The sequence below is a fragment of the Prunus mume genome, linkage group LG6, assembly GCF_029339155.1.
Source record: "Prunus mume cultivar Tortuosa linkage group LG6, ASM2933915v1, whole genome shotgun sequence".
NCBI classification, from domain to species: Eukaryota; Viridiplantae; Streptophyta; class Magnoliopsida; order Rosales; family Rosaceae; genus Prunus; species Prunus mume.
In genome coordinates this window covers 17,402,150-17,427,049 of record NC_142703.1, presented here as the reverse complement: position 1 = coordinate 17,427,049, position 24,900 = coordinate 17,402,150, and the positions used below count along the sequence as shown (strand labels likewise).

Below are 24,900 nucleotides of genomic sequence, written 5' to 3'. Positions count from 1 at the left end.
GAAAAATTAGATAAATCAGAAACCGTTTCGGCATTCAATTTTGTCCTACAAAATTAATGAACACGGTACTTCAAAAAAAGAAAAAAAAAAAAAGTAAGTACTAAAATTTCAATAACTCAATTGAATGGTCAAATCATATCGGATTCAAGTTATTTTTTGTAGAGATGATCTTTGAATGAGTATCTACAAAATAGACGGTTTGGATTAGTGAAATATAATCCGGAGTGGGGCCTACAAGGGGTGTCCCTCAAATATTTGAGGGATCTCTCAATGGAAGTTCTTTATATATATATATATATATATAGGTTATTAAGCGTGCTATAGTTTAGGGAATCCGTTGTTAGGTGAAAAGAGTATTGGTTCATTAAATTTAACGGCAAATGGTGTAATTTGTTATTAAAAATAGGGGCTAGTTAAATGGTGTGTTTATTAATTAGGAATTGAATTCTACTTATGAAGGATATATGTGTTTACTTCACATCAAGTAATTCAAAAGTAAGTGGGGTCCACACAAAATTGGGAATTGAATTCCTGATTTTGGAGTATTTCAAATCTTGGGTGGGAGGTGATATTCTAATTCACGGAGAACTAACCTATTATGAATTCATCTTTTTTATCCATTATATCCTCACACAATTTTAAAATTCTAAATTTGTCATCTACTTTAACCCAACAAGAAGGACATTTTAGTAATGAGTACCATTCCTACCCCAATTCCATATGGTGTAGTAAACAACTTCAACGGGAATCTAGAATCTAACTCTCATCAATCCATATAGTTTAATAAATAACTTTAATAGGAATCGTGAATCTAATTCTCCTCAATCCAACTCCACCTCAATTTATTTATGATGTATTGTATGAGGACTGTAATTCATAATCAAGGAACTGTCCTTTCACTACTACATTTTACACTTTGCGTGACGAAGAGAATTTTGTTGCGCAAAATACATTGTAGTTGCACAAATTTCAGCCGACAGAAACTTCGTTGCGCAAAGATAGTGAAGAAAGACTTTGCGCGATGAAGTTTTTTCATTGGTCGCGCAAAGTGACTTTCCGCGACGAAAAAATATTGGTCGCGCAAAGTTTTGCGCGATGAAAAACATTGGTCGGTCAAAGTTTTGCGCGATGAAATACATTGGTCGCTCAAAGTTTTACGCGATGAAAAACTTTGGTCGCACAAAGTCTTAAAAAAATTAAAAATTAAAAATTAAAATTCATGCGTCCCATATTTGGTACCCACCCAAATTTTTAAAGTTTTGCGCGACGAATACTAACGTCGCACAAATATTTGCATGACAAAATATTTTGTCGCGCAAGGTTTTTGACTTTTTGTTTTATTATTTCTTTAATATTAATTTAATTATATTTTTTCAAATTTTTACTTTTTAAATTTAATTTAATTGTATGATTTTTTTTCATTACTTTAATTTAAATTGATATTAATTTAATTATATTAATTTTTTTTGAATTTTTACCTTTTAAATTTAATTTAATTGTATGATTTTTTTAATTACTTTAATTTAAATTGACATATTCAAAATAGTGATCAAATTATCCAATAAATATATATATATAATATTCAAAATGTACACATAAATGAACGAAGTACAATAATAAAATCATAATACAAGCATATTGTGGTGGTAGTGGCGGATGATATGTTTTGATAGCTTTCTAATCCTCAACTTTAGCCGTCAAAGTCTCGATGATTCCCTACAAACAAAAAGTGGTCAAATAACAAAAAAGAAAAAAGAAAAAAAAAAGGCATAATCTCCCCTAAAATTGTTATACCACAAATCCAACCCAAACTCCAATCCCTCCCCTTTACTCAACCCCAAACCCCACCCAAACTCAAAACTAACTCCAAAAACACATATTAATGAAAAAAATTTAAAATTTGGCGAGAATATACCTTTTGGCAAGATTGAGAGTGAGTGAGAATGATAGAGAGAAGTGAGTGTGAAAGAATTAGAGAAGATAGTGATAGAGAGATGAGAGAGTGAGTGAGAGTGAGAGATAGTGAAAAGAGAGATGAGAGAGTGAGTAAGAGTGAGAGATAGTGAAGAGAGATATGATGAGAGATTAAGTGACAGGAGTGAGTGTGAAAGAAAGGGTGGGATTTGGGGAGAGGGAAAGAGAGAGTAGAGGTAAGAGTAGAGAAAGACATTGACAAAATGGTGGAGTTATTTTGGTTTTAAAAACCGTATCACTTTGCGCGACGAACAATATTGGAATATTGGTCGAGCAAAGTTTTGCGTGACGAAACATATTGGTCGCGCAAAGTTTTGTGCGACGAATAATAGAATCTTGGTCGCGCAAAGTCAAAAAAAAAAAATTCGCGTCCCATTTTTGGTACCATCTCAAATTTTTGAGCAACGAAAAATATATATTGGTCGCGCAAAGTTTTGAGCGACACAAAATATTGGTAGCGCAAAGTCCAAATTTAAAAAATAAAATAAAAATAAATCCCGCGTCCCATTTTTTATACCCGCCCAAATTTTTAGAGTTTTGCGCGACGAATTGTTGGTCGCGCAAACTTTGAGAGACGAAAAATTAGTTCGTAGCACAATATTTATAAAAATAATTTTTATGAATAATAAAAAATAAAATAATTTTATTTTACGATTTAAAATTTAAATAAGGTTAAAGCTACTTAATAAATGTATATACTATTCAATTTCTTAAGTATTATACGTACAAAATAAATAAATTTAAAGTTACTTAATAAATATATATATATATACACACACACACCACTCAACGATCCAACCCTCAAACTTGTTTGTATATACTTCAAGATCTTATACCCCGAAAATCACAAAAAACAAATATTCAGAGATCTAGTAACGGGATAAAAATTTTCGATGGTTATAAATGAAAAATCACGATTTAACGGTTATTTTAACTCCGATTTTGATGATTTGTTTTTACAGCTACACTCCTTGACCCTACAAGAATACAATGACTGAATTTGATCCTCAATTTAAAATATTTACACTAGTGGATACCACAAAATCTTATGTTATATTTAACGAAAGTATAAATGAACTCTTAATTGTTAGTGAATATATTGTTTTGATGGCATACGCCTTCTACGAAACTAGTTTCAACGATCCAACCGTCAAACTTGTTTGTTTATACTTCGAGATCATATATGCCAAAAATCCAAAATAATAAACATTCAGAGATCAAGTCACGGGACAAAAAATTTCAACAGTTATAAATGAAAAATCATGATTTAACAGTTATTTTAACTCCGATTTTGATGATTTTTTACCGCTACACTCCTTGACCCTATATGAATACAATGACTGAATTTGATCTTCAATTTAAAATATTTACACTAGTGGATACCACAAAATCTTATGTTATATTTAACGAAAGTGTAAACTCTTAATTGTTAGTGAATATATTGTTTTGATGGCATACGCATTCTAAGAAACTAGTTTCAACGATCCAACTGTCAAACTTGTTTGTTTATCCTTCGAGATCATATACCCCAAAAATAAGAAAAAATAAACATTCAGAGATCAAGTAATGGGACAAAAAATTTCAACGGTTATCAATGAAAAATCATGATTTAACGGTTATTTTAACAAACCATCATCTTTACATATAATAGACGACCCTTTTTTTATTTTATAAAAAGCGTCATTTTTACATATAATAGACGACCCTTTTTTATAAAAAGCGTCATCTTTATATATAATAGGCGACCATTTTATAATAAAAAAACCGTCATCTTTACTTCATAATAGACGACGATTTTTATAAAAGCATCATCTTTACATATAATAGACGACGGTTTGTATAAAAATCGTCATCTTTACATATAATAGACGACAGTTTTTTTATAAAAAGCGTCATCTTTACATATGATAGACGACGGTTTTATAAAAAGTGTCATCTTTACATATAATAGACGACGGTTTATATAAAAATCGTCATCTTTACATATAATAGACGACCTATTTGTAAAAAAAACCGTCATCTTTACTTCATAATAGACGACCTTTTTTTAAACAAAGCATCATCTTTACATAAAATAGACGACCCTTTTTTAAACAAACCATCATCTTTACATATAATAGACGACCCTTTTTAAAAAAAACCGTCATCTTTACTTCATAATAGACGACCATTTTTTTAAAAAAAAACCGTCATCTTTACATATAATAGACAACAGTTCTTTCAAAACAACCATGTCTTTACCAAAAAAAGGACACTTGATTTTTAAAAGACGACGCTTGTCATACCTGCTGTCGTTTTTTGGTCAGATTTTAACTCTGAAGAAAACCTTTGTAATAAGACGACGCTTTTTTATTTGTGTGCGTCGTTATAAAAAAAATACCTAACAATACCTCCATTTTTTTTAAAAAAAAAGGTCGTCTATTATATGTAAAGATGACGGTTTTTTTAAAAAAGGGTTATCTATTGTTAAGTAAAGATGACCTTTTTTAAAAAGGTCGTCTATTGAATGTAAAGATGACGGTTTTTATAAAACAACCGTCGTCTTTATAAACAATCCATGACGGTTTTCATAAAAAATCGTCCTCCTTACATACAATACACGACGGTTTTATTAAAAATAGTCGTATTTTCTCCTATAATTAACGATATTTACCTCTAAACAACGACGATTTTCTTTAAAAACCGTCGTCTTTACAGATAAACAACGACACGGTGAAAAGCCGTCGTAGTTTGACACCTAAATAGATGTCGGTCGATTTCACGACGGTTTGAAAACTGAATACACGACTGTGAATTCCCGTCGTCTTTTGCTTTTTTTGTAGTAGTGTCTGGTTGTAAGACTCCAGCGGCAAATTTGTGGCGGGTTGTGGGATTAAAATGGATAATGCATTCTCTATGCTACAAGTTTGTGGCGGGTTATGGTGTTAAAGTGGATAATGTATCCTCTGCGTCATAAGTGGAGACTTTGACTGCAATAACATGTACAATATTGGCGATGGAAACGGGTTTGAAAGTGATGCTTTCTAGGTCACTTGGTAAGGTATTACTCATATTCGTCATACTGACAATCCTGATTTTATTTTATTTTCGATGTATTGCATGAGGATTGTAATTCATGATTAAAAGGGGTGTATTCAATTAGGATTGAATACGATTTTGAAAGATTTTTTTTTAAGTGACAGATTTCATGGAATTGTATAACTCATATAGGTTTTACCAAGATTTTAAATAAACTTGTATAGGCTTTTATTATAGACTTCCATACTTTTGTATGAACTTTTGTTATAGATTCAGATATATTTGCATAGACTTCCCAATACTATTTTCTTTTATCACTCTTTCTTCCCAATACTATTTTCTTTAAACTATCTTGACCTAGCCACTAGTCAACCATCCCTTTTTTTTTTCTTTTCCAAATTCTCCGTCTACGTATGCACAACAATGAATTTTCCTTTGAAATTTCCATGAGTTAGAAACTTTCATACCTAAACAATGAATTTTTCTTCGAAATTTCCACGAGTTGGAAACTTTCATCCCTAAACAATGAATTTCCCTTTGAAACTTCCACGAGTTGAAAATTTCCCTTTGATTTTGTTCACGAACAGCAAACTCTTGGTCCAAAAATTCAATTTTTTTTTAATAAAAAAACCCCCTTTTTTCCAAAAAGCTAGGGCCCTATCATCTAGTAGTGTTATAGGTGATGGAATATCTCAACCTTCCGCGCCTTGACGTTGGCTTCACGCTGAGATGATCTCCAGGGGAACTTATCAGAGATCTAAAAATCTCTAGCCGAGCTTTCCTCCCAGCAACTCCAATTGGTTGATTTGAAGAAATCACTAATGGAGGAGCTTTGCTTAATACAGGACGCTTGTAACCACCCAAGGTCAGTGCATTGTTTGCCAAACGATGGAAAAATTTCTAACACAAAGAGAAAAAAAAACACATCATATGAAATCTTTGGGGTGGAGGTTGGACTTCTGTTGGCCTTTATTATTTATACCTAAACCCTACAAATTCTCCAAACTCCAACACTTAATTAAATCCTTCCAAAATATATCTCCTTTTGAATACAGGTAAATTTATTTGGACTTTTTCCAAGTCCAAATTGAATACACCCACATTTAGATGGACATTTTGAAAAATCAAACAAGTCTAAATTGAATACACCAAAACTGTTATAAACTTTTTAAAAGTTGGTATAAATCGGAATTGAATACACTCAGATTTTTAAAATCTTTTTAAACGCTCTAGAATCCTAATTTAATACACCCCTTAAGAAACTGTCCTTGGCCCTTAATATGAAATCAAACTTGTTGTACTAATTGTTTCACATCAATAATATTTTATAGCCTATCATAAAACAACAAAAGATAAGGTATATATATGTAATTTTTTTTTTCCCAATAATATGAATGATGGTTGGGTGTCAATATCAATTATTGCTATAGGTCCTTGTTGAGCTATTAATGAGAATAAAGAAGTCCATTTTTCCAATAGGGAAAGAGAGTGATTCCTCTATTGCTTTTGAAAGAACAAAAAAAAATTATTACAAGGGAAAAACACATTAGAAAATCCTTTCGAATAAAAATATATACAATTTATTTTCTCCATTACATAGAAAACATTTATACTAAAATAAAAAGAAGAGTTTAAATCCTACTAGTAATTATAAAAATCCCTAGTATACCCTAGTGGACTGGACTGTAAATCCTAGTTTACTTGACTTTTGTTTTCGTCACCAAAGCCTTGCTCTCTCTGCCTGAGCACGGCATTCGCTTTTTCCAACCTGTGATATTTACCAAACAGCACCTCCGTCTCTTCAAGGGTTCTTCCCCTGGTTTCGGGGAGCAACATATAAAAGAAGACCCAACTCAACGCACCAATCCCTGCGTAGAGAAAGAAGGCCCCACCAATCGTAATGGCCTTGTATAGTGAGAGAAAAGTCATGGATATGACGCCACTTGTTATCCTGTTAACGGCCACTCCCATACTAACTCCTTGCGCGCGTAGCTTCAGCGGGAAGATCTCAGAGCTATAAACCCATGTTATGGGCCCCAACCCAATCGAGAAGAACGCAACGTTCAATAACACCATGGTGATGCACAATGCGATGGCCCACGGGACCGTGTCGCTGTGATGATCGATGATCGTGAGACCCACCCCGAGGCATACGAGCGAAAATATCATCCCAGCCACGCTGGACAAAAGCAACGGGCGCCGCCCGAACCGATCAAGGAAAAACGTGGCGACCAAGATGGCAATGGTCTTGACAAATCCAACGGCCACGGTTGCAAGGAGCTTGTGGTCGTAAGATTTGATCCCCGCCTTCTGGAAGATCCTGGGGCTGTACAGGACGACAGAGTCTATGCCCGAAGCTTGTTCGAAGAAGTGGATGCCGAGGGCTGCGGTCAAAATGTGGCGAACGGCTGGCGTGGGGTGCAAGATCAAGTCTTTCCATACGCCTTCACCATGGCTTTTCTCCGAGACCGGAACAACGTCGTCGTCTAGCTCTTTGGCGATGCCTGCGGCTTCTTTGATGTTGTCTAGCGTCAACTGAGCCTCTTCCTTGGAGGCTGAGGTTTTGTCGAGGACGCGCTTGGCGTCCCCAAGTCGCCCCTGCATGACGAGCCAACGCGGCGACTCTGGCACGGCTAAGACGCCGATGGCGAGAATAATGGCTGGAAGGGCGCCGATGCCGAGCATAAACCTCCAATAGAGGGGAGCTGGGAGCTTGGAGAAGGCGTAGTTGGAGACGTACCCCAATAATATGCCAATATTGACGAACACCTGTACATATTTATCCAAATAAATTAGTATAAATTCCACACCTATAAACCACAAAAAGTCATAAAACACTTGCCAAAAAAACTCATACAAACACTTCCTACTTTTGTTTCACATGAAACCAGCTTAGTTTTGTTTCGGGCTCAAAAACAAAAACAAAAGGTAAATAAACAAATAAGGAAAGAAAACAAACCTCAGGGAAAGATGTGAGGAAGCCACGGGACAAAGTCGGAGCGATCTCGGCGGTGTAGACCGGAGAGATCATGAGACCGTAGCCAACACCTATTCCAGCAACGAACCGGCCGAACATAAGGAAGGCGTAGCCCGGGGCGAAGCCCATGAGGATAGCCCCGACGAAGAAGATGGCTCCGGAGAGGACGGCGGTGTACCGGCGCCCGATCCGATCGGAGGTTCTGCCGGCCAAGGCGGAGCCAATGACAGAGTAGATGTTCAATGTGCCGGTCAGTATTTGAATCTGGACGTCGTTGATTTTGAGGTCATCTTGGATGGAGAGGTTTGCCCCACTCATCACACCAATATCTGTAAACAAAAGTGACCACGCTCAGTTCATACACTCCAAAACCAACAATTTTTTCTTGCAAAAATTAAGATTAAAAAAAGTATGAGAAAACGATTTGGAGTGCTAATAGGATAATTACCGTAGCCCAGTAAAATTGATGGCGTGCAAGCCAAAAGGGAGCAGGCAATGGCGAATTTGTTTCTCTTGGGTTTCAGTGACGGATCAAAGTCTTCAGCGATCGGGTCAGCCATCTCGATCTAGAGAGAGAGAGAGAGAGAGAGAGAGAGAGAAGTATCAAAGAGTGAGCAGCGACAGGGAGAGAGTGAGAGAGGAATAGAATATAATTCATTCAATATATAAGCAAAACCTTTCTTAAAGTAGTATTAATTATTGCAAAGGGATTTATAAGGGAAAATGGTGGTGCAAGTCGGTCTTTCACTACTTGTACCTCTCAGGCTAACACTCTCAAAATCAATGTGGATGGTGCTTGGAAGCCAGGGACCACAGAGAGGGTGGCGTTGGTCTGGTTGTAAGACTCCAGCGGCAAATTTGTGGCGGGTTGTGGGATTAAAATGGATAATGCATTCTCTACGCAACAAGTTTGTGGCGGGTGATGGTTTTAAAGTAGATAATGTATTCTCTGCGTCATAAGTGGAGGCTTTGACTGCAATAAAACGGGTTTGAAACTGATGCTCTCTAGGTCACTTGGTAAGGTATTACTCATATAATTCATTCAATATATAAGCAAAACCTTTCTTAAAGTAGTATTAATTATTGCAAAGGGATTTATAAGGGAAAATGGTGGTGCAAGTCGGTCTTTCACTACTTGTACCTCTCAGGCTAACACTCTCAAAATCAATGTGGATGGTGCTTGGAAGCCAGGGACCACAGAGAGGGTGGCGTTGGTCTGGTTGTAAGACTCCAGCGGCAAATTTGTGGCGGGTTGTGGGATTAAAATGGATAATGCATTCTCTACGCAACAAGTTTGTGGCGGGTGATGGTTTTAAAGTAGATAATATATTCTCTGCGTCATAAGTGGAGGCTTTGACTGCAATAAAACGGGTTTGAAACTGATGCTCTCTAGGTCACTTGGTAAGGTATTACTCATATTCGTCATACTGATGCTCTCTATGTAATTTTTTTCCCAATAACATGAATGATGGTTGGGTGTCAATATATAGGTCCTTGTTGAGCTATTAATAAGAATAAAATTTATTTTCTCCATTACATAGAAAACGTTTATACTAAAATAAAAAGAAGAGTATTTAAATCCTACTGGTAATAATAAAAATCCCTAGTAAACTTGTTGTAAGACTTCAACGGCAAATTTGTGGCGGTTGTGGGATTAAAATGGATAATGCATTCTCTGCGCTACAAGTTTGTGGCGGGTTATGGTGTTAAAGTAGATAATGTATTCTCTGCGTCATAAGTGGAGGCTTTGACTGCAATAACATGTACAATATTGGCTATGGAAACGGGTTTGAAACTGATGCTCGGGTTTCTGTGGCGGATCAAAGTCTTCAGTGATCGGGTCAGCCATCTCGATCTAGAGAGAGAGAGAGAGAGAGAGAGAGAGAGAAGTATCAGAGAGTGAGCAGCGACAAGGAGAGAGTGAGAGAGGAATAGAATATAATTCATTCAATATATAAGCAAACTCTTTCTTAAAGTAGTATAATTACAGATCAAGACAAAGCCATGAAAAATGCAATAGTAAGTCTTTCCTAAGACTAGGCATCAAGTGTGGTGTTAATGGCCTTCTGAATGCAAGTCAACATATATGGTTGATAATCTAAGACTGAGCACCGTTGACATGAAATATAACATATCCTACAGTCCATGAAAATTATCTTCAGGTAACTTATCTTCATTAACACATTTTAACATAATGTTTTATTTATCATTCTCATGTCTCATTTATCCTTTGTCATATGTAGGGTGACCAAATTGGAATGGAGGTTCTAGTTTGTACAACCTAGCTCTAGTTCAAGAGGAAATGGTCACCAAGAACTCAAATGAAAATAGAAGCAAAAGTTAAAGGAATATCTTGTGGAATTTCGAATTTTGAGGAATATCTTGTGGAATTTCGTATTGATATTGGCCACGATGCCAGTAAACGTGCAACTTTAATTAGTCTTCCTTTTGTTTTTATTGTTCTTTGCCCTATAGTCATCAACTTTTATTTTGTTTTGGTCAACCATCATGCTTTGATTAATTTGTCGAATCATAAACTAGATTCCCAGTTTAATCAAGAAAATTACTTTCGACCTTTTCTTTTTGTTGTTAGTTGATTCAAAAATGGAGACTTATAAATTAAATATAGATGCTAAAAAGATTAAATCAATATCTTCTTTAATAATATGCTTAGAGAATCCTCTTCTTCATTCTTGTAATTAGAAAATCAGATTAATTATATATTTAAGTAGTCGATTTGCTTAGATTCACTTTTTTTTTTTTTTTTTGAGAGAAAAACGATAATTGTTTTCATCCATTAGGTACAAAGATAATCAGTCACAAGGGCAAATACAAATGCTCACAAAGGGGTAATACAAATATGGAAACATAGTAACCACATAAGGTTAATCCAGATACAGACAGGCCACAAAAGGTTAGAGAAGGAATTAATAAAAGCCACATGCATGAATAAACAAGACATCAATCACAGAGCCCAAATCTACCAATACAATTATAACTTTGGCTTAATATCACAAAACGTCCCTAAGGTTTACGAAACTATTAGATTGCATCCTTAATGCTTTTTTGTGTCATTTATGGATCTCAAGGTTAGTATGGTGCTCACAAATGATCCATGCAGTTAAGTTCCATAAAAAACTCCGTCACTGACGTGGCATATATATTTATCACAAAACATCCTAAAGTTCACTCATTTATCACAAATGGTCCCTGCAAAATTTATTAAATTATTTTTTAAAAAGCAAACCAAAATTTTATGAATTTTAAAGGAAAAATAAAAAAATTATGGGACCATTTATGATAGGTGTGTGAACCTCAGGAATCTAATGGCGAGGACCATTTGTGAGGAGCGCATGTACTAACCTTGAGGACCACGAATGACAAAAAATATATATATTAAGGATGCAGTCTGATAGTTTTGTAAACCATAGGAACATTTCATAATATTAAGCCTTATAACTTTTAACTCTCACAAGTACAAAATACAAGTAGAGACTAGAAAAGTATCCAACACCCAACTCACAAAATAGATGCAATTATTACAAAATAAAAAAACTGCAAACAAACAACCAAAAACCAACAAAGCCAATACCGCCGTTATTGCCACCGTATTGTTGCTGCTTAGATTCACTTCTTAATCTTCATGTGTACTAGAGTCATAAATTAATATCTCACTCATGTATTCTTGCATTAATTAATAATCAAAACTTGAGAGAATAGTTTGTCTCTCTAGTATTATTGCAAGCTCGGTACTAGACAACTATGTAGTCAAAAAAAATTCATCAGCTTTGTGAATGATGTTGTAGCGAGCACTTCTATAAGCGTTTATGTTAAAAGCACAATTCGATTCCAATGGATGAGGAGTCTTATTTGATTGAACCGTATAATAAGTTCCTTTTCTTTTGCCTCTCTATATTCCTCATGAATAATATAAAAAAATGATTAATTTGATTTTTATCGGAAAGAATCAACATAGCCAACATAGCCATAAACAATAAAGCTAGAGCCAATAATTTTTTTGTGAAATGACGTGACAATATTAATGTATTTGTCAATATATCACCTAATGGGAATAAGTGAGTCAAAAAGTGAGCGACGTAAATAATTGAGTGAACAATTATGGTGTCCAAATGGTTAAAAAGAAAAACAAAATGTTGTCCTTGTAGTGCTCTAAAACAGAATGTGGAAGATGAGGTAAACGAACATCAGTCCTTTCTTCTTTTTAAATTTCTTTGCAAAAGCACCGAACAGGTAAAATTCCATGGAAACCATAATGACAAAACATATATGGTTGCTTCCGGCAAGGGAAAGGAACAATTGAACAAAGCATATACCTTCCTGATCAATCTTTCTGCTCTCCACACATCTGCAGCTACGTGCCATCCATGCATCCAAAATTCCATTTCACAAATTGGAGAAAAAATCATTTAGAACACAAACGTTTGGGAAACATTTGACTCTCTCTCTCTCTCGCGTCAATTTTCAACCTAATTCATCATTGCTAGAAATCATCTTAGTGCATAGAATCAAGCAGAACTCAGGTTTTTCATAATATGAAAATTTTAACAAATTTATAGAGCTATTTGATCTTTCAGAATTGCTAAAATAGCTCTTAGATGATTATAATCAAGCAGAACAGGTACTGAAGTAGCCTTTGAAATTGGTACTTAGGTGAGGAGGGGTAAATTTAAAAGATATTCAACCAAGAACGCAGCAAACTTCACACACTCTAGACCTTGACCAAATACTCTTATGACTAGTCAACTGTCATATATGAATTATACCAAATAATAATATACACAGAGCACACCAAGATGTACCTGCAAGCCTAGAGAATTACTAGTGACAACCTAGGCACTCAGAAGGACCCGTCAATCTAGGCATCCCTTGTGCTAGCAACAACTATGGTGAAAGTGTGTGAGACCAAACAGCAGAATCAAGCAAACACCAAACAGCAGAAAAAGATGACTAGTCAACTGCACAAACCTGCAGATGACTAGTCAAGCATCAAGAACACAAACCCAGAAAATTTACTGAGTTTGAAACCAGAAACTGTTTACCAGAAACCCACCATTGGGAAAAACTGGGGGTCATCAACCGACCAGGCAATCCACTAAGTAGAAAAAGATTCTTACAAAGGAACACAAGCAAGCTCAAGAAAAACCTAGATCTATTTAGGAAGATGAGCTATACCTCCTTTGTGCAATCTTCTTCTCCAACTTAGCAAAGCTTGAAGCTCAGTTCTTCATGGCAATGGCAGCTCCTTCTCCAGCTCGTTCATCCCATGGCACTAGCTTGCAAGCTCCAACACAAACCGAAACCAAAATTTGGATTCAAAGGAGAATGACCAATTTCTTGAAGAAACCATACTCTTGAAGAAATCAATCTTGAATCTGACCTAGATATAAATGAGAGAATGATTTAAGTAGCTAGATGCAGATTCGTGTTTCAAATGCAGTTTTTCAAAAAGAAATCAATTGGAAAAACTCATAGATGAAATAAGATGGTTCTCTCGAGGAAGAAGAAGCGAAAGATGGCAAGCCAAACTTTCCAAAACTTCCACCCAAAACAGACAACCACCAAATGACCAAAAACGTAGCCTTTACAGCCAAAAAATTCCTTAGGTCGAGAAAGTCCGGATGGCAGAGAGAGAGAAAGAGGAATAGGACAAAGCAGTTTGTTATCCAGCTGGAAATCCTACTGAGCAAGGATGACTAGTCATCTGAGAAACGGATGACTAGTCATCATTTTTATGAAGACTGTTTTATGAAATGATATGCAATGCACAATACCTTTGTCAAATTGCATAAACCTCCATACAGCAGAAGTTAGAGAAGAGCACCAAGAAAGGTTTTCCTTAATCTAAACTTGAGCTTGATAAATAACAACACACATCCTATTACAAAGTTGTCAAGGGAAGCCAAAAGAAAATAGTAAAAACCATACATTAACAATCTCCCCCTTTTTGGCTTTCCTTGACAACACACTCTCTAAAAACACTCAACCCAAAACCGAGATTAAGGAGATGATGGAGTGAAGGTACCTGCAAGAACAACAAATCTTCTAGGCACAAAAACAAGCATATTATCACAGAATTTTTAAAAAAATATGCAATGTGGGGTTGAGAGTGTTCTCCCCCTTGTTGATAAGGAAAGTGCAAAAAGGCAGAGAAATAGAAACAACATACAAAAGTAACCACAGAGTGATAGGCATATATGAACAAGGTTAACAGCAAATAACTTAGATTGATGACTAGTCAAATAACAGTTGTTTAAAACAGTACAGAACATAGATTTATGACTAGTCAAATACTAGTTGTTCAAAACAGGACAGAACAACTCCCCCTATCAAAATGCACAGACTAATCACAATGTGATTACAAAATAACTCCCCTACCGACCTGCGGAGGGTACAAGATTAAAACCACTACACAAATAGAAACTCCCCCTAAAGCAAAAACACCCCATTTAGAAAACATACTCCCCCTGAGTATCATATAGCATAAAGGAATTAACCTTTGACGTACTCATTAAGCGAACTTTCCATAAATAGCCAACAAACACAAAAGTGCATCAGGCTAAAGAGAATAAGAAATGGAGCATAAGTTGCAAGGAATCATACCTAAAGCAATTAAAATCAAGTGGCTGAATTTAATTTCAATGTGTACACATTACACATAAAGAAACTCCCTTAAAAAGATAGAGTTTCAGCAACATATTTATCAAAACAAGGGACAATCAATGAATTTTTCTTTACACACCATAGTACAAAATCAAGACAAAGTACTAAGGTTTCAAAATTTAAGGCATCAATCATTGTCAATTTGAAGAAAGCACCAAGCAAGATGAACCCTAAATTTTTGCTCAAGATTGAGGACATGCGAGAAAGAACACAAGACATAAGTCTCTAGGTTGTCCAAAAACACAACATAGCTTCCAAAAAGCACAAGAAGAAGAGAGTGGACTAGTGAAACGGACTAGTCACGCATGTCCAAATTTAAGGTGGCATCAAAAGACCAACAACCTCATAGACACAGCCAAGAATAAAAGAGAGCAAATCAATCAAGATAAGGCTTAGAAAGGCAACATTGATGTATGAAAATGATAAAAAGAATCAGCAAGAATGTTGCCAAAACACATGCATCTCAAAGAAACTCCCCCAACAAAATAAATTAGCCAACAATCCAAAACTCATATAGCACAGCAAACTCGTAAGGATTTCAAGACCAACTTATTAAGGTGACTGGTCATAGACCAAAGTGGCATCATCCAAACACAACCACACATAAACACAGTACCAGTGTTGAAACAGAAGGTGTAAATGAGACAAGGAGAAGACAAGTGAGCCTTTGTGCTTTGTGTCATAACCAATGGTCTTAGTTCTTAGAGAGTGAAAATTAATTTCACCAAAAGGCACAAGATCCCTATTAAGCATACAGCATGACTTGATGGCCAGAGACATAGCTAAACAATAAGAGACAAGACCAGATACACGGTCAGAAACGAAAATAGATCATGATGACTAGTCAACCACAATCAGCGTATGCATATAGTGACTAGTCAACCAGAGCAGTAATCACAATAAGCATCATGTTTAGTATCGACCTTATAGAAGATGAAGGACTTTGCTAATACACAGAGAAGCACTAGCAAACATATCAAGTGACCAGGGATGTTCAGCAATCATTGTCTAGACCAAGTCTTCAAGCACATGAATTAAAAAAGAAAAGAATTAAAGGCCTATGCCGAGATCAATCCTAACAAGATGTAAGCAGTTCATAACATTACAAAGTGTTCCAAGGACAAGCAAATGACAAGCTCCCTTTCATGGAAAAATCACAAAGTGCAATAGACCTATAAATGCAAACATGAGATTGCAGCCAAGACAATCATCATTCGAGTTACATAAAGCAACAACATCAATAGAAGACTACTCAAAAGTGACTTAAGGAACCCATAAGAGAGACAACCAGGTCACATATGGTAACATGGGTCAAATCCAAGAAGGACTAAATACCTTAAGACCAAACCAATACCAGTGACCAATGACTAGTATATATGACTAGTCATATGGGCTCAGAAGACAAACACCAACATTACTTAAACAAGCAAACTCACAGATTTCTCAAATGTGTGACCAAACCCATGACATGTCAATGAAGAAGCTTCACTAAAGCAAAGTATGGACTATCACAGCCAAATAGATACAAGAGAGACTACCAAGTAGTCAATGACTCCAAAGTATGCTCACAAATGCATACAATAAGACTCAACACAGTCCAAACCACATCAAAAGAAAAGAGCTTGAATGACATAAAGTGTAGAGCCCCTTTAAGCACAACAAATAACACAACAAAATGCAACCAATAATGAATCAGTGAGACACAAAGAATGCTAGATTGGATGACTAGTCATGCGAGGCAGAAATGATTTCCAGAAAGCTAGCATGAAACACATTGACCCAAGACATAGCATACAAAGAGATATCCAAGCATAATAAGCCATATTGAGATGGAAGCAACTAGAATTTGAATTAGAAAAACGACATGCAATAGAATAACATGCATCTCCATAACATGTGCTTAGGTTATTTGGAAAAACACAAATAGGAAATTGTTAATCTATTGCCAAGGCAATATATGCACTCAATTCCCAAAATCAATGAGACACATAAGTTAGAACTTCTCATGAAGCTTAGAGTAAGGAGTTTGGGAAAATGAGGTCTAATTCAATATGAGCTTCAATAATGATTTCCAAGAGTTGCATGAGACTTTCCAAGCATCAAATCTAATATAAGTTCTAGAAATCAAGGCATAAACCCTACCAAGAAATGTGATCCAAAAGTTGACATTTATCAATATTTTAGAAAGGCATAGCACACTTGCTTGTACAATTTTGCTTTTCTATTTGATGATGTACAATGCTTTTCCAAGCGCTTTTACCTTTTTATAAAAAATGAAGTATAGCACACTTGCTTGTCCGAAAATGCTTTTTCTATATTTGTGGACATTGCTTTTCCAAGGCTTTTACTCCAACAATTTATTTGCATTTTGATTTCCAAATGGATCAAAAGATCAAGGTAGAGAGACAACTACAAGTGATCTTAGACACTTTATAGATAGCTCAAAGCATATCATGCAACCCAAGTATATTCAACAAAAAATGCTCAAAATTGTAGACAAGAATGGGGATAACTCTTTCACACCTACAACATCATGAAAAGACTTCCACTCATAAGAATCATGCATCTTGAGAGAAGAGAGCTTACATGCAATTTATTAACACAAACAAAATGGAAATTCATATTATGAGCACATGAAATTGAAAATACAAGTTAATCCATTTTGCACAACCCAATAGAAGGAAATCAATACCTTCAAGTATCTAGCGGTTGAAGAAGAAAAAATAAAAAAATAGCTAGTTGCTTCTCAATAGACACAAATTGCAAGGCAAGGCAATTACTAAGATCTCTTGTGCAAGAAAATGTCTTAAGTCAATTAGTCAAATGTCACCAAGTTCTTACATAAAGCATGGAATTTAGTTGGACTCAAGATTCAAAGGATTGTGAGGGAGATGACTAAAAGACATGCACACAATGACCACATCTTTCTAAAACAAAAATGAAATAAATATATAAAAAATAAAAAAGAAGAAGTAAGATGCATGTGCATGACAGGGTATCTAGACTCCATGAAGCAACCACAAACAAGAGAATGGTCTAGATACATAAGATAAAGAAACTAGTCACCAACATGAGGAAGAACATGGTCTTCCTTCTTGATCCAAACTTGCTTCACTTTTGAGACTTTATGAGGCATAGAGATCACCTTAGGAATTTTGACAGCTTTATAAAGAAGATCATTCACTTGAGTTTGAAGTGAGTTGTCATTTACTTTCTTGAAATGAACAAAAGGCTTTTTCTCAAAATTCCTAAACTCAAAACACTTTGGTCTAATGTGTCCTAATGTGCCACAATGATGGCATATAGGAATGAACCTTTTTGGTTGTTGAAAACCAAATTTTGCAAGTGAAAAATGTTTATCTCTTGTACAAATAACAGATTTTGCAAGCTCACATGTTTTAAGAGATGAAATATGGTTCTTAAAGCCATTTGCATCGGTTGCTCTAGACACATTCCTTAGAGCATTACACCTAGGTCGAATATGACCTTTCACACCACAATGGTAACAAGTAGGAATGAATCTTTGAGTCCTAGTTGGCTCTAAAACATCAAACTTTGTATTTGACTCCTTGACAAATGTGGTCAAATGAGGAGGGGCATATGAACTAGAACAACCATAACCAAAAGCAATTTTGTCTCCATGAACCTTACCCATATTCAATATTTTATCCACCTTTTTAGCCCCTATGGTAAGCTTGATCACCATGTCATTTGCCTCATTTATCTGAGTCAACAAATTCTTGTTGGAGGCATGGAAAACCAAGTTGTTTTCCTTGAGCACATTCAATTGGTTTGAAATGTCATTTTTAATGACAATCAATGAATCCTTTTCACTCTTCAAGGTCTCAATATTTTCACTCAATTCATTATTTGCTTCTTTAAAAGTGCAATTAAGAATTTCCAGGTTCTTTACCTTCCTTTCAAGTAGGAAATTTCTTTCCTTAAGCTTGGAAGTTTCAGTAAAAAGGACATCATACTTTTCACACATACCCAGGTATGACTGGTCATCCTGTTTCCTGTATGACTGGTCATCCTGCCTATCATCTCCAGACACAGATTCATTTTTTGAATCAGATTTTCCTTCCTTAACTACATGAACTCTAGCAATGCTAGAGTTATGAACAGAACCAACAAGGGCAAAATTATTTGTCTCTTCAAAAGATGAAGTGATATAGTTATTGGAATCAACACTATCACTATCACTCCATTGTGCACTAATTGACTCATCTCTCCCATTAGACTCTATCATGTGGTTATTTGCACATTCCACATCAGTGTGACCAGCACCACCACATAGATAGCACTTTACAAGACCCTTCAAACTTTTGTCCTCCCTAAAGCCATAAGAGTCCAAAAAATTCATCTCCTTAAAAACATTGTCTTGAGACACACATGTAGACGAGCTAAGAAGATTTTGACAATTCCTAGTGACTTTGGTTTTACCTTTGACAACCCTTCTATATTTCTGAACAAACAAGGCAAGCTCATCATGAATGCAATGAGCAATTTGGTCCATTTTTATGTTTGCAAACCTAATACCAATTAGCACCCAAAGGATCTCTCTATTTATATTAAGAGCTGGTGCTCTGATACCAATTGAAATTGGTACTTAGGTGAGGAGGGGTAAATTTAAAAGATATTCAACCAAGAACGCAGCAAACTTCACACACTCTAGACCTTGACCAAATACTCTTATGACTAGTCAACTGTCATATATGAATTATACCAAATAATAATATACACAGAGCACACCAAGATGTACCTGCAAGCCTAGAGAATTACTAGTGACAACCTAGGCACTCAGAAGGACCCGTCAATCTAGGCATCCCTTGTGCTAGCAACAACTATGGTGAAAGTGTGTGAGACCAAACAGCAGAATCAAGCAAACACCAAACAGCAGAAAAAGATGACTAGTCAACTGCACAAACCCAGATGACTAGTCAACTGTCAAGAACACAAACCCAGAAAATTTACAGAGTTTGAAACCAGAAACTGTTTACCCGAAACCCACCATTGGGAAAATCGGGGTCATCAACCGACCAGGCAATCCACTAAGTAGAAAAAGATTCTTACAAAGGAACACAAGCAAGCTCAAGAAAAACCTAGATCTATTTAGGAAGATGAGCTATACCTCCTTTGTGCAATCTTCTTCTCCAACTTAGCAAAGCTTGAAGCTCAGTTCTTCATGGCAATGGCAGCTCCTTCTCCAGCTCGTTCATCCCATGGCACTAGCTTGCAAGCTCCAACACAAACCGAAACCAAAATTTGGATTCAAAGGAGAATGACCAATTTCTTGAAGAAACCATACTCTTGAAGAAATCAATCTTGAATCTGACCTAGATATAAATGAGAGAATGATTTAAGTAGCTAGATGCAGATTCGTGTTTCAAATGCAGTTTTTCAAAAAGAAATCAATTGGAAAAACTCATAGATGAAATAAGATGGTTCTCTCGAGGAAGAAGAAGCGAAAGATGGCAAGCCAAACTTTCCAAAACTTCCACCCAAAACAGACAACCACCAAATGACCAAAAACGTAGCCTTTACAGCCAAAAAATTCCTTAGGTCAGAAAGTCCAGATGGCAGCAGAGAGAGAGAAAGAGGAATAGGACAAAACAGTTTGTTATCCAGCTGGAAATCCTACAGAGCAAGGATGACTAGTCATCTGAGAAACGGATGACTAGTCATCATTTTTATGAAGACTGTTTTATGAAATGATATGCAATGCACAATACCTTTGTCAAATTGCATAAACCTCCATACAGCAGAAGTTAGAGAAGAGCACCAAGAAAGGTTTTCCTTAATCTAAACTTGAGCTTGATAAATAACAACACACATCCTATTACAAAGTTGTCAAGGGAAGCCAAAAGAAAATAGTAAAAACCATACATTAAGCAATCGTCAATCCAGTCACTTCCAGCCTTGTTCAGATGAAGAGATCTCAATTCTGCCCATTCAACAAGCCTCTCCATGGCTAAATTAGATTAAAGCTCTGTCAATCTCAACATTGGTATCGATTTCTAGTTGAACCTCATTAGTTGAAGGTGCTGACATTTGAATCCAGCACAGATATATCCATCCAGCCAGAATCACAGCAACAATCCAAGCAGTAAATCGAAGCCCAATGGTCTGATGTCCTTTCAAACATGGCAGTTCCCTTTTGTTTTAAATTGTGTAATACGCAATTCTCTTTAAAACAGTTTGATTTATTTTTAATATTCATTTTAGCCAGAACTATTAGTTTTTACTGTAAGAAATTGTGAAGCCATCACTGGCTGGAGGCAAGAAAATAAGTTACTTGGGAGATATTCCTCACCCAAATTCAGAATCACTTGTTTCAAGTCAGTAACTTGGGGCGCAAGTTATCTATTTTCCATAAGTCTGTTAGGGTCTTGATTGCTAACATTGGCACGCTCGCACACCAAAGAAAGTTGACTTGTTGACCACAAAGGGTTTTCAAGCCAATGGGAACCCTACCATCACAGGAACTAAATCAAAACAGGTGAACAAATACCCTTCAACTTTCTCTCAAACTCTACCCCTTTTTAATCAATTGTTTTTGGGCATGTTAGCATTTGTGCTCTCCTATTTAAGTCACTATCCTAATCTTTGTTAGCCTTTATTTCAATTGTTATTTATTAATTATTTAATTTTATTTAATCTTTCAAATGTCGCAAAGAAAATTATATTTAATTTTATTTGTTAATGATTCTCTCTCTCTCTCTCTCTCTCTCTCTCTCTCCCAAACTTGTCAACTTGTCAATTTTCAAAAAAATTCATCATTGCTAGAAATAATCTTAGTACAGATAGGGATATGACAACAGCTAGTTGCATGTGAATTACACATGAACTAGGGTTTTATGTGGCTCCGATCTTGACAGCATACAAGTTTCCCGTGTTTTACATATATGCTTTCTTGGTCCACCATGATCCTTATTTTATTTTCAATTAATTACCCAATTAATAATACTTTTCAACTTATTGTGATTCTCATCATCTGCATTATTCTTAATAAATTTTTTTGTTTTCCGATTATTATACATTATTATCCGAGTCAACTAAAAAGGTGAAACGATCTGGTCCAATAATCTATAACCCCTCTCAACTGCCATAATTTTTCCGAATCTAGTCCAATAATCTATATATATAAAGCAAAAGGCAGAGAATGGTGAAACATTCAAAATACTAGAAATTGCCATTGATTAATTCAAACGTTAAGGATTGAAATTATTAATTAAATGAGGATAATATGGTAAATTCACATTTTTCATATTAAAACAAAATAAAATTAAAAACAAAATCAGATAATAGGTTATACTTTTATGGAACATAACTACCTACCCATGTTATCTTTTCTTAATTCTAAAAATAAAATAAAAAATAAAAAATAAAAAATAAAACCAATGGCACATGCGTGAGCATGTGCCAAGGGGCTAGTATTAAGAACACAAACTATCTACTAACTGGCATGACTCTCCGAGAGAGACTAAGAATACCTAGTAAACTCAACTAAGTTTCTGGAATCATAATAGAAAAAATAAAAACAGAAAACTCATAGAGTTTATGGGCTTTATTAAACAAAATAAATCAAAATAAAAAACTAAAACAACGCCAGCAAAAGGAAAACCAACTGCTGTTAATCTTCCTTTGGGACATGACATAGACAGTGCCACCTAGTTATTTCAGGGCCACAACACACTAATGAGCAGCCTCGCAAGATGAGGCACAACTAAAATCTAGATCTGCCAAAAAAAGAGTAGATCGACATAAGTTCACCAAGACCCAAAGAACACCGAAAATCCGAAGAGATCCAAAAATCTCTCTTTCTTTTAGCGGCTAGGGTTTCTCTTCACACTATGATATTAATAAATATTGGTATTGGTGAGATTCTCTACATACATCTGTAAAATCCTATTATTAATATGAACGATCCATTTAATTCTTCATGGGAGATTCCTCATTGACCCGCAAGATTTGCATAGCAGGTTGAATCTGTTGAATTAATGGGTTACAACAAAACCAACCAATAAACTAGTTTATCTAAGATAAAGATGGATCACCACCAGAAATCATTACAAACTATAAATGTTAAACAAGTATTTGATTCAACGAAGCAGAACCCTCGGTGGCTCATTAGGAAACTCTCATTTGCTTGAAACTGATAGCTGCAAATCTCACCACCTCACATTTGTCTTGCAATAGATTCTTTTTTCAATATTCTACTCTCAAATTGATGTGCCCTTCCAAACTAAATTCCATATTAGAACGTTGTGGGTACCCACAGTGCAGCATGCTCTTAATATTTTTCAACTCCTAGTGGTTCACAACTTGGACTCTCTCATTCTCTCTGTGGACCATATTGCACTAAATGATGCATGTGATGGAAGATCTTGACTAGGGAACCTGCAAGAACTTTTCCTTCTCCTTGGCTGCCTTCTTCTTTTATGTATCTTGAAGCATTGGAATCTTACAAAGTTCATTTGTTTGGAGTTTCTTTTTTCGTAGCTGTTTTCAAATCTACCTTATCACTATGTTGAGTAAGGGCATGAATTTGGCCAAATCATAACTCTTCCAGATAATAAGCAGCTAAATCTGATTTCTGGGTTACCAACTTACCAGTATATGGATAAGGATCTAATATTGTATTCACATTATACTTTAACCAAACTATAGATTGGAAAAACATATACTAAATTTTTTTTTTTTGGGCAACGGCGTGTAAACGCTCAGGAAGTCGTGTCCTTGGCTTAATTGCTTTGGACGCAACATGCATTCAAAGACTCCATATTGATATGGATGCCAAATTTTTCCTTGAAGACTTTTCAACCAGAAGCTCCAAATATTGACTTAATGACTTGGAATTTGGGATGAATTAATCAGAAGATTGTAGGCCACAATCTTTGTGTTGTACATTTTATAATTTCCAGTGGATTACATTAATGTGATGTGTGACTAATTTTGAAGAGAGCAAGGACATATGTTCCCACAGTGCAGCATGCTCTTCATATTTTTCAACTCCTAGAGGTTCACAACTTGGACTCTCATTCTCTCTGTGGACCATATTGCACCAAATGATGCATGTGATGGAAGATCTTGACTAGGGAACCTGCAAGAACTATATGGATAAGGATCTAATATTGTATTCACATTATACTTTAACCAAACTATAGATTGGAAAAACATATACTAAATTATTATTTTTTGGGCAACGGCGTGTAAACGCTCAGGTAGTCGTGTCCTTGGCTTAATTGCTTTGGACGCAAGCAAGGACATATGTTCATCATAATTAACCGGCATGCTTGGTCCAACACCAAAGAAAAATCAGTACTTTTTCCATATGCTTCATCATACGTAGCTACAGAACAAGCCACCAATCCTTTCCTGCCTTCATTGTAATGCCTGTTAATGTTCGTTGAATTTAATTTTGTACATATATCATAGTCAAATTGGGTTCACCATGGAAAGTACGTACCCTATTGCATTTAGTTCTTAGTTGAAATTAATGGGCTCGGTCTTCTTTGAAATTACATGGCTCGACGATAAAAGGATTGATATATGATGACTAGTAGTAATGATAATGACAAGAAGTGGAAGAAGAATTTGAAAAAATTTATTGCCACCCCAACATATATATATATTTAAAGACTTTTCCTATTGAGAAAGAAATTAATATACTGAACTCATACACACTACATAGATATTAGGACTCAAACAGAGGACCTTGTCTGATAAAGTAATTGCTCCAAACCACTACACGAGTGGGTCCTTTGCTTGAAGGAGCATCCCCTAAAATATTAATATAACATAAAACGATTACTATAGAAGACCAAGTTGTTTTTAAATCCAAACTTATTTGTCAACAATCCATCCCGAAATCCCACTTTTAATAAGCCATAGCCGCCCATTAGCTCTCTCACATGCTCACAAGTATATGAATTGAAAATTCTTCAGTTTTGTTGCAGTTTTTACAATTTATAAATCCTGTTGTTTGTGCTTTTGTTCGATATACCAAAACCGAATATTGGAGAATATATTTAAGTTTTCTAACCAAATTACACGTGTTTGTACCATATTTGAAAAACAGACCAAAATTTGTTTATTTTTTAAATATTAAAATTACATTGGATCCGAGCCCACTTTCATTCTTTCAAAACCAACAAAAAGGGCTTTTGTTTTTGTGTTTGGGCCACTACTTGGTTTAAATTCACTCAAAGGCTCATATCTCAAAATATCTCAACCTTGACCCACACTAA

At 35.5% G+C, this 24,900-nt stretch overlaps 1 protein-coding gene across 2 annotated transcripts; it reads right to left on the bottom strand.

Moving 5' to 3' along the window:
* Positions 1 to 6,517: 6,517 nt before the first annotated feature.
* On the bottom strand, positions 6,518 to 10,043 carry LOC103335581 (polyol transporter 5-like). Of its 2 annotated transcripts, none has more exons than XM_089054028.1 (4): positions 9,958 to 10,043; positions 8,418 to 8,535; positions 7,952 to 8,298; positions 6,518 to 7,761 (listed from the first exon to the last, which is right to left on the bottom strand). In XM_089054028.1, the coding sequence occupies exons 2-4, from the start codon at positions 8,527 to 8,529 to the stop codon at positions 6,685 to 6,687; spliced, it is 1,536 nt and encodes a 511-aa protein (XP_088910154.1). In that variant the 5' UTR covers positions 8,530 to 8,535; positions 9,958 to 10,043; the 3' UTR covers positions 6,518 to 6,684. The 2 variants fall into 2 exon arrangements, with proteins under 2 accessions (XP_088910154.1, XP_088910153.1); XM_089054027.1 differs by lacking the exon at positions 9,958 to 10,043 and adding an exon at positions 8,727 to 8,952.
* Between the last annotated feature and the right edge of the window lie 14,857 nt (positions 10,044 to 24,900).